The sequence below is a fragment of the Tarenaya hassleriana genome, unplaced genomic scaffold, assembly GCF_000463585.1.
Source record: "Tarenaya hassleriana unplaced genomic scaffold, ASM46358v1 Cleome4, whole genome shotgun sequence".
In the NCBI taxonomy this organism is placed as follows: Eukaryota; Viridiplantae; Streptophyta; class Magnoliopsida; order Brassicales; family Cleomaceae; genus Tarenaya; species Tarenaya hassleriana.
Window position 1 is genome coordinate 5,828,183 of NW_010966881.1, and position 10,718 is coordinate 5,838,900.

Consider the following 10,718-nt stretch of genomic DNA (forward strand, 5'->3'; position numbering starts at 1 on the left):
TTTATCTCTATATCGGCGAAACTGATAAACCCTCTAATAATCTTGAAATTATAAAATTTTAAATTTATAAAATTGATTAGAAATGATTTAATATGGAGAATTTTACATAATCACTAAATAAATAGATAGCATAACACGCTTTAATAGATGATTTGATTTTGAGGATATACTGTCTTATTTCAATGATAGCGGTGGTGGTAAGGAATGCCATGTACCATCTCAATGTTTTTTTTTTTTTGATTAATGTACCATCTCAATGTTCCAACCTTCGATATGAGTTTAGTTCATTAGAAAACTGTATTTTAATTCTTATATATATATATATATATATATATATATATTGATACATTGGGGAACCTACCCTACAACCTTTTGGATCGGACATCGGACACCGTAACGTCTCACAGCCCAATGGATCGGACGAGAATAGCATCAGGACGACATCGCAGACCAAGAAAAACCCCAAACCCATGCGCACGAGCCTGCAACACACAGGCGGGAAGTAAATCAGTCGTAACTGACAGACGACAGGTGAGTATTTAAGGAGGCGGTAGGGATCGAACCACAGATCTCATGGTTTTTCGCCATACTTATTAACCATCTCACCGGGGGCTTTCCCCTATAATTCTTATATTAAAATCTTCGTTAGGTAGTGAATTGAATTCATTCGTAGATGATGAATGCATATTATGCGTATATAATATTATCACAAAACATGATTAACGTAGAAAACTAATCACATAATTTTGTATTTTAAAATTATATTTAAAATTAAAAGTATTTTTCCACACAACTTTTATTGAATGATTGCTAAAATATTTTAATTAGTCACTATGATCAATCATGCCATAGCGCCGCATATGATTTTTTTTCCTGGACACGTCACTTAAGTCCGACCTTTTCGTTGTCTTTTCTGTCCCGCTCTGCGTCTCTTCCTCGCCGCATATTTTTCCTATCCCGAAAATGCCCACAATTCAAGAAACTATTCCCTGCTTCACATCCTAAACTCCTTACCCTACACCATCAGACGAATGCACGGCACGTCATCGTTCTGATTAGGTAATTCCACTTATGCCCTTATTCGACACGTGGCACTGCTTGACTGGAAGCAGGAGCTGACCTCCCTGGGTTCTGTTGCGTTTAAAACCCCACTTTCGCCGTTCTCCACGTCCCATCCTCACTGGATATCTTCTTCTCTCTACTCGCCGTGAAGGTGGCTAACTCGGATTGAGTTGACTCGTTCCCTCGTTTGATAGGCAACAATGGCGCACATGGATCGGACACGCGCTTTCGTCGACGACGTTAAGCGTATCGTCGTCAAGGTTCGTTTTCCGTGCGAAGGGACCTCGTCACCTTAGCATTTTGATTGCATCAGATTCTGTTAGGTCGATCGTGTTTGTTTTAAATCGTAGGTTTCATTGTTTTTGGTTGTTTTTTGAAATCTGTGTTACTGGTTGATTGCCACGAATGACCACTGTATTTTCCATATGTTTACGTTTGTTCCCTTGGGCGGCTGTTTGGCGGCTCGGAAACTCTGGGAAAATTCGTAAGGAACATGTTGTGTTTTAGTTTATTTTTCCCTGGGATCCTGTGTGTTACTAGCGAGGAGTTTGCTAAAAGTGAAGTTTCCGTCAAAACTAATCTGAAACATGCATCCTGTATTTAAAGCTTTCGTATCGTTAATATACCGCCACAGATGTAGGGAGAAATCAAAATCTCCGAGCTCTTTCTGGTTATTAATGTTATGATTTTGCAATATTTATAGGTGGGTACTGCTGTTGTTACTGGAAAAGGTGGAAGATTGGCGCTTGGACGATTAGGAGCACTTTGTGAAGAGGTACTTTTGTTTATATACATTGGATTGATAAGCTGAATGGGCTCTGTGTAAAGCTATTCACGGATTGAAAATGTTTTACGAGCACCTGCATGTTCTAGCCGCTTAAATTCCTAATATAATGCCAGCTTGCGGGATTAAACGCTGATGGATATGAGGTCATTTTGGTGTCATCTGGCGCGGTTGGGCTCGGTCGCCAGAGGCTTCGATACAGACAATTAGTCAACAGCAGGTTACTAATGGCTCTAAATTTTACCTATCCAGATTCTTCTGATCCATCCAGATTGTCTATGGAAGTAACTGAGAATGAAACCTTTTGTGTTCCGGAAATTGGTTCCATGCTGATGAGTTATTTCTCAATGGATTTCAGCTTCGCAGATCTCCAAAAACCTCAAGAGGAGCTCGATGGGAAGGCTTGTGCAGGTGTTGGACAAAGCAGCCTCATGGCTTATTTCGAGACTATGTTTGACCAGGTGACTTAGATGCTCCTTTTGGAAGCACAGGGCTATCCACTCATAGTGTTGTTGCTTCACATATTGATGAGTTTCTCCCCTTGTTTTTTTGGGCAGTTGGACGTGACAGCAGCTCAACTTTTGGTGACGGATAGCAGTTTTAGAGATAAGGAATTCAGGAAGCAGCTTAATGAAACAGTTCAATCTATGTTCCGGTTGAAGGTTATTCCAATTTTCAATGAGAATGATGCAATAAGTACTCGAAGAGCCCCCTATGAGGTATTCTCTAGATTTGAGAATTGAATGATATACAAGTACACGCTTGGATTTGGAATGAATTATTGCCTGGTTCTTCATACTCTAATGTACAATTCCTTTGCATTTAACCTATGCAGGATTCTTCTGGTATATTCTGGGATAATGACAGCTTAGCTGCTCTACTGGCTCTGGAGCTGAAAGCTGATCTTCTGGTTCTTCTGAGTGATGTAGAAGGTCTTTACACAGGCCCCCCAAGTGATCCTAATTCAAAGTTAATCCACACGTACATTAAGGAGAAACATCAGAAGGAGATTACATTTGGTGACAAGTCCAGGGTGGGAAGAGGAGGTATGACTGCAAAAGTTAAAGCTGCAGTTAATGCAGCTTACGCAGGCATTCCCGTCATTATAACCAGGTTAGAGTTCTCGCCATTCCCAACTGGCATGATTTCACTGCATAAGCATGTACCTTTCTGTGCTTTTACAGTTAGTAACCACTGAAAAGAAGAATTTTGTAAATATGAAGTTTGAAGCTGTTGAAGATCTGTTCTTTGATCTTTATCAAATGTTTCTTCTCGTGGTTGCAATTAGTATCTGTTTCTTCCTCTGAATCTGTAGATGTGTTTGAAGTGATCGAGATTTAACTAACTGTTATCAGTGGATAAAAAAATGACCTATTTCTGGTATTTTTTTAAGTGGATATGCAGCTCACAACATAGGTAGAGTTCTCAGAGGGCAGCGAATTGGTACCTTGTTCCATCAAGATGCTCATTTGTGGGGCCCGGTCGCTGATGTTGGTGCTCGGGATATGGCAGTTGCTGCAAGGGAAAGTTCCAGAAAGCTTCAGGTAATGTTAGGCTCCAATATTCAGTGTTCAGTTATTTGAAACTCTCTGATATTCATTTCTTTCTCGTTCATAACTCCTGAAATCTTGTCTCGGTTAGCAATAATTGTGCTCAACTTGTTTACAATTTGCTTCAGGCCTTATCTTCAGAAGATAGGAAGAAAATTCTATTTGACATCGCCAATGCTCTTGAAGCAAAGGAGGGAGCAATTACGGCTGAGAATGGTTTAGATGTAGCTGCAGCTCAAGAGGCTGGATATGACGAGTCAATGGTGGCTCGCTTAGTTCTGAAACCTGGAAAGGCAAGACGATACTCATTGAGTACTTAACAAAATTGTTGACTGCTATGCCTCGGGCAAAGATGATGCTTATTTGGTGACAAACCCATTTGTATGTTTACATTGTTTTGTTCTTCACAGATCTCTAGCCTTGCAGCATCAATTCGTAAGCTAGCGGAAATGGAAGATCCAATCGGCCATATTCTGAAGAAAACTGAGGTATAATTGAGGATATTAGTTGTCAGATATCTGCAACTTACAGGCTAGATTTCAATTATAGGACAGAAATACCTCCTTTACTGTAAAAACTCTGTTTTATCGCTCTGTTTCGTGTTGTCTTCTTGATAATTTATTTTATCTCCAGGTTGCAGATGGGCTTGTTTTGGAGAAGACTTCATGCCCCTTGGGTGTTCTCCTGATTGTTTTTGAATCACGACCCGATGCACTTGTACAGGTATGTCAGAGGTACTTCTCTTTTTTCTTACAGTGTGAATGCTGAGTGATGAACACTCTGCTGTATGCATGATTCAAACAGATAGCTTCGCTTGCAATCCGAAGTGGAAATGGTCTTTTACTGAAGGGTGGAAAGGAGGCTCGGCGGTCGAATGCTATCTTACACAAGGTACTTTGTTCTTAGATTTCCTAGACTGTGGTAGTTCTCTTTTTATCATTCTTCGCTTTCTTCATAAAATGTCAGTTGAGCAGTTTCTAAGTCTTATGTTACCAAGAAAAATTTATAGGTGATCACTGAAGCAATCCCGGAAAGTGTTGGCGGTAAACTCATAGGACTTGTGACATCAAGAGAGGAGATTCCTGATTTGCTCAAGGTAAATACATATATGAGTGATGGGTTGCCGAAAGTATTTAGCTTTTTAGTTAACTGGAATCCACCATTTGCATCTGTGCCACAGCTTGATGACGTTATTGATCTTGTGATCCCAAGAGGCAGCAACAAGCTTGTTTCCCAGATCAAGAACTCAACAAAAATCCCTGTTCTAGGGCACGCTGGTATGTGAAGCATTTTTCCAATTTGTTATTCAGTTAGGTTGGCCTGAAGAGAGTATGACTAATTTTGCTTTTGCCAGATGGAATCTGTCATGTATATGTAGACAAGTCCTGCCGCGTGGATATGGCAAAGCGCGTTGTTTCAGATGCAAAGCTTGACTATCCAGCAGCTTGTAATGCCATGGTAATGGACCTACTTTTTTCAGGCATGCATTATCTTACGCAGTAGCTGGTTTTGTTCATTCCCGATATATAATCTCGTTCTCTCTTTTCAATGTTTTAACAGGAAACCCTTCTTATGCATAAAGATTTAGTGGAGAATGGCGTGCTCAACGAGCTTGTTTTTCTTCTGCAAACCAGTGGTAGGGCAATAATTATGAAATATAACACAAGTTGGTGTAATTGAGGATGTTTCATATCTTGTCACCGTTTGCTCTCTTAATCATGAAAGTACAAGTATTCACACCATGAAAGCAGATATATTTAACATGGGCATCAAACTACAGGCGTCACTCTGTATGGTGGACCAAGGGCAAGTGGTTTGCTGAACATCCCGGAAGCAAGATCTTTTCATCACGAGTACTCTTCTAAGGCTTGCACTGTCGAAGTTGTGGAGGACGTGTATGATGCCATAGACCATATTCACCGACATGGAAGGTATGATTTGTTTTTATTCGGACCGACATCACATGTTGAGAGAGGGCTTCTTCACTCTGTGACCTTTGCATGGTCTCACCGCTATCGTTCTTGTATATTGTGGCAGTGGACACACGGATTGCATAGTGACAGAAGATGGTGAAGTAGCGGAGGTGTTCCTCCGCCAAGTGGATAGGTAACATTATTGCCACAGTGTTATAAGATCTTCAAAACTCTTCTACTCTGGTTTCGAGTTTTAATGGAAAGTGGGCTCTCATTAAAATGCAAGATTTGTGTGTATGTGTGATTATACAGTGCTGCAGTTTTCCACAACGCGAGCACAAGATTCTCGGATGGATTTCGATTTGGGCTTGGGGCCGAGGTACGTGAGAAAGAAATGCACAAATGATTCAGAAGAAAAAGGATGTAGGAGAGTGAGTAAAGAGTTTTTGGGATTGAAATGTGAAAACAGGTGGGGATAAGCACAAGCAGGATACATGCTCGTGGTCCAGTCGGAGTCGAAGGATTATTGACTACACGATGGTACGATACGATCTTATCCCTGGGTTATATATTCACAGTTTAAGGTGAAACGTATGTGGTTTTGATGGATTTGGATGGATGCACAGGATAATGAGAGGAAAGGGCCAAGTGGTCGATGGAGACAAAGGAGTGGTTTACACCCACAAGGACCTCCCCATCCAATCTTAAGAGATTTATAAAAAAATAAAAAAGGAGACACGAAGAAGAGAGAAACTATGGAAGAGAGAACCACCCACTATGGTTTGGTATGCTATTATATAATCAGATACCATACATTGGACATTATCATTATTATTATGTGCTGGTGGTTTTTTTTTGGGTTTAGGGTTTAGTTTCCTTAGGGTTTACGGCAGGGAATAAGAATGGAGATGGCATTTTTCTTGTTCCTCCTCCCGGTGGTTCTTTTATCATAGTTTCATAGGCTTTTTAATTAGCTCTTCTCCATCTCCTTTGTAAAACTCGAATCAAACGTCATTCAGTCCTATGTTTTTTTATCTATAGATTTTGACGGATTGATTTCGTCTGGCAATTATATGTGTGTGTGTAGAATTCATGGTGTGATTTTTTGTTTAGATATATATATATATATATATATATATATATATATATATATATATATCCTCTCTTTATAATTTTGGGTTACAATCCATGGCCCATGAGATGTGAATATTTCAATTATTGGACCAACAGTACGAAAAGCCCAACTCAACCCCGATGGGCCTTCTTCATGACGTGTCGGATGGGTTTAACTCTCTTTAGCATGACGCGTGTTATCTCATCAACTTACGGTGTAACAAGATTAAACTTTGCATCATAATGTAGTTTTAGAAGGAAAAAAAATCCAAAATAAAAAACAACTGATCCGGTCAACCTTAATTTAAACATAATATAACCCCGAATATCTAGTTAATTGATATATTAGTATTAACCAATTCTCCAATTTTTTTTTTTCCTTAGAAACCCTCTATAGCCAAATAAAAGTATGATATGATTTTTACGAATGATCATCTTATTTATATATAATTGATCCATCAATAATAATTTATATATTTGAGGTGAAATTGTCGTCCATTAGCATTTCCAAATATCGTTGATTATGGCAGAATTTAAATTTTGTTTTATTCGAGATGAGGAACATTTTGTATGATGAATGGAGAATTTAAATTATAAAGGTATGACGTTTTTTCAATTAACACTATGTTTAAGAATTGTCTATTGTTAATTCATATATATTATATAATTTTTATTTAATAAAATAAAGTTTACAAAGGTAATGTTTGAAAAAACGTTAATATTCATATATATATATATATACACACACACACACTAATAAGATATAATTTAAAATGTTGTATTGATGAGATATGAGAGTGTAGACCATAGCCACACAATGAATAAATGATGGCAAATCAAAGCCTCACCCTTCCCTCCATCTCTTTGGCACATCCCTTCAGATTCTGCCACGTGGCTCTCCCAGATTGAACGGCCTTATCTCCTCTCCACACACTTTCGGTTTGTTTTGTTTTTTCTTTTCCCAAGAAACTAATCTCCGTCTTCTCAAACGAAGAAGAAGACTTCAGAAGAGGAGGAATAGCCATGGAGACAAGCATCACGTGCTACTCACGTGGGATCCTCCCCCCAAGCTTCTCTTCTCAGCGTTTCTCTGCTCTGCTCTCTCCACCTTCTTCTCTCTCCACTTCTTCCACCTCCAGGGTTCGTATCTATCTATACGTACACATACACATGCGTAGACATGTATATATATACACACACAAACACATACATATGCAGATGTATGTTTCATCGAAGTGGAAGAATTAGATAAAAGTTGCAGACTTTAGAGAATCTGGAATCGTTGGACATAGTGAATCCACAGAATTTTGATTCATCGATGATTATAATTTGGGATTTGCCACATGTTTCCAACTTCTGAAAAGGGTTTCCAAATTCGGTATTATCAGCGTCTGAAGTCGAGCTCTTTCTTCGGAGAATCACTGAGATCGGCACCAAGATCGTCGTTGAAGAAGGCGAAGAGCAATGGCACTTCAATCGTGACCAAATGCGAACTTGGCCAAAGCTTGGTGAGTAATATATAGTTACCCAAGAAAAGATTCAACCTTTGGGTATATTTCGTAATAAAATATTCAATATTCTTTGCAATATTTCCTTCATTTTCGGGGATGGGATGCTTTTTTCGTAGGAAGAGTTCTTGGCGAAGGCGACTCCAGACAAAGGGCTGAGGACACTACTGATGTGTATGGGAGAAGCACTGAGGACTATTTCCTTCAAAGTGAGAACGGCTTCTTGTGGCGGAACCGCTTGCGTCAATACCTTTGGCGACGAACAGCTCGCCGTCGATGTGCTCGCCGACAAGCTTCTTTTCGAGGTAAAACGTTCGAATTTCCAGAAAAACTTTTCATCCCGAATGTGCAGATTACTGAGTAAGCTGATCTGTGGATTAGGCCCTGCAATACTCGCACGTCTGCAAGTACGCTTGCTCGGAAGAAGTACCTGAGCTCCAGGACATGGGAGGTCCTGTCGAAGGTAGATCGGTCCATTTGCGCTTACAATCTTTCTCTAACGTTTAGCGGCGAGCGTTATAACCCGATATCGGTATGAGCAAAACAAATGTGAAATGGCAGGTGGATTCAGCGTGGCGTTTGATCCGTTGGACGGATCAAGTATCGTTGATACAAACTTCACGGTGGGAACGATATTCGGGGTGTGGCCCGGAGACAAATTAACCGGCGTAACCGGAAGAGATCAAGTGGCTGCAGCCATGGGGATCTATGGTCCACGAACCACTTACATCATCGCCCTCAAGGACTATCCCGGAACCCACGAATTCCTCCTCCTCGACGAAGGTAGGTATCATTGCATTATAAAGTTCTTTCTTTACGAGCGCTTTCGTACCTTCATGGGTCGACCATCTTTTCGGGATCAGGAAAATGGCAACACGTAAAGGATACGACGGAGATCGGTGAAGGAAAGATGTTCTCTCCCGGAAACCTGAGAGCCACATTCGACAATCCTGAATACAGCAAGGTTCCATCTCTTCTCCAATATCGGATTAGACCTTACTCACATTGCTTTTCTAACGACTCTCTGAACGTTCTTTCTCTATCCAGCTGATCGATTACTACGTGAAAGAGAAGTACACGTTGAGATACACCGGAGGAATGGTTCCCGACGTCAACCAGGTTTTGAAAATCCCCAAAAAAATGATTCCAAAAAACCGAGAGAGCGCGTCTTAACACAAGAAGGGCATACCTTTTGTTTGTCTTGCAGATAATAGTGAAGGAAAAGGGAATATTCACAAACGTGACATCGCCATCGGCTAAGGCGAAGCTGAGGCTGCTGTTCGAGGTGGCTCCGCTTGGTCTGCTCATAGAGAAGGCCGGTGGATACAGCAGCGACGGCTACCAGTCCGTCCTCGACAAGACGATAAACAAACTCGACGACAGAACTCAAGTGGCTTATGGATCCAAGAATGAAATCATCCGTTTCGAAGAGACCCTTTACGGATCATCCAGGATCAAGGCTGATGGTGCCGTTGTTGGAGCTTCTGCTTAGAACCCTGAAGAAAAAATAAGAGAAATTTCCAAAGTTTTTGTCATATATATATGCATGAGAGAATCAATGAGATTAAATGAATATCACAGCAAACTCAAAATCTCTCCTATTCATAAACCGGAAGGTCCACAAATCTTCTCTAAAGTTTATTCATAAAGCAAAGGGGAACAAGAACTCTGAACTCAGTGGACGAGATGAAGTTAAGACGGCGTTACAGTCACGGCTCTACCAATATCTGACCCAAAGGATGATACAGCAGAGAGCGAAACTCGAGCAGAGTCGTGGAAACTGTAAAAGTGGAACCTGAAGCTAGACTCTCAACACAATCGCGAATATGAAACGAAACTGCGACCCCAATTTATGAACAGAAAACCGTGCAAAATAAAACAGAACTACCGGGAAACAGGCTCTATGTACAGACTTGGCTCTGGTAAATGCTCTTCAAGGGTACGGACCGAAGGGAATAACGGTAGATGGGAAGTCTCGTCGCTGACCAGCCAGTGAGTAATAAGCAAGTATATGAGCAGGGTGCTCCACCTCTCTAACCTCTCCAATCTGATTCACTTCTGGGATTCTTCTCGCGGGAATCAGCTCGATGTTCCAGAAGGGACGAGCCATGGCCAAGAGATCACGTCCTGTGGCAGATGCCCTGTATCCTTGTACCCAGAGGTACCTCAGTGAAGTCAGTCTCGTGACCGCAACAGCTATCGCATGCTCGCTGAAGCAACAGCCTCTCATCTCTAGCTTCTGGAGGCTGGGACATCCCATCGAGAATTGCAACAAACCCTCATCGGATTCCCCAACATAACCGAGAAGCATCCATCTCACCTTTGGGCTGTATTGCCCGATGTAACTCAGACCCATATCGGTTAGTCCTCCTGGTCTGAGATAGAGGGCGAACCTTCTAAGCTGCTCGCACCCTCTCAAGAGGGCTCGCACCCCATTGTCCAGAGGCAAATCCGTAATTCTTTCTTCCCTGTCCAGCAACACGAGGCGGAAGTCGCGGAGATTTTTCAGGTAGGTACCTATGCTTTGTAGGGACTGGTTATTGATGTCAGAGACATATACAGCCATGTATTCCAGCTCCTGGCAGCCTTGGGCAAGAGCGATCAATCCTCTCTGAGAGACTAAGCCCTCTTCATCCTCCATTCCTTGTTCATCTGCACCTCTTTCAATCCTCAGCCGCTTCAACCGCTTGCAATGCCGTGCAAGAACTTCTAGTCCTCTATCTCCAACAACATTCCTTGTCTGAAATACAAATACCATCTTCAGTACTACAGGTGTAGGTCGACAGTT

At 41.2% G+C, this 10,718-nt stretch overlaps 3 protein-coding genes across 4 annotated transcripts in view; 2 read left to right on the forward strand and 1 right to left on the reverse strand.

Annotated features, from left to right (window-relative positions):
• Positions 1-1,170: 1,170 nt before the first annotated feature.
• LOC104824302 (delta-1-pyrroline-5-carboxylate synthase A) lies at positions 1,171-6,385 on the forward strand. The gene is made up of 20 exons (XM_010556338.1): positions 1,171-1,322; positions 1,766-1,837; positions 1,963-2,066; positions 2,205-2,307; positions 2,404-2,565; positions 2,682-2,959; positions 3,240-3,390; positions 3,525-3,689; positions 3,807-3,884; positions 4,030-4,119; positions 4,201-4,287; positions 4,406-4,492; positions 4,577-4,673; positions 4,751-4,854; positions 4,957-5,032; positions 5,177-5,327; positions 5,434-5,502; positions 5,622-5,688; positions 5,779-5,849; positions 5,936-6,385. Exons 1-20 carry the CDS (start codon positions 1,263-1,265, stop codon positions 6,015-6,017), a joined length of 2,154 nt encoding a protein of 717 aa, XP_010554640.1. The 5' UTR covers positions 1,171-1,262; the 3' UTR covers positions 6,018-6,385.
• A 989-nt stretch (positions 6,386-7,374) lies between these two features.
• LOC104824303 (sedoheptulose-1,7-bisphosphatase, chloroplastic) lies at positions 7,375-9,515 on the forward strand. 2 transcript variants are annotated; one of them, XM_010556339.2, is made up of 8 exons: positions 7,375-7,562; positions 7,787-7,930; positions 8,050-8,235; positions 8,312-8,393; positions 8,492-8,713; positions 8,794-8,894; positions 8,978-9,049; positions 9,138-9,515. In XM_010556339.2, exons 1-8 carry the CDS (start codon positions 7,446-7,448, stop codon positions 9,420-9,422), a joined length of 1,209 nt encoding a protein of 402 aa, XP_010554641.1. In that variant the 5' UTR covers positions 7,375-7,445; the 3' UTR covers positions 9,423-9,515. The 2 variants fall into 2 exon arrangements, with proteins under 2 accessions (XP_010554641.1, XP_010554642.1); XM_010556340.2 differs by having other exon boundaries at positions 7,376-7,562; positions 7,811-7,930.
• A 30-nt stretch (positions 9,516-9,545) lies between these two features.
• LOC104824304 (coronatine-insensitive protein 1) overlaps positions 9,546-10,718 on the reverse strand; it is a 3,911-nt gene continuing 2,738 nt past the window's right edge. Inside the window, exon 3 of the mRNA XM_010556341.2 lies at positions 9,546-10,670. Coding sequence (XP_010554643.1) covers positions 9,864-10,670 — 807 coding nt within the window. The 3' untranslated portion in view covers positions 9,546-9,863. The remainder of the gene's footprint in view (positions 10,671-10,718) is intronic.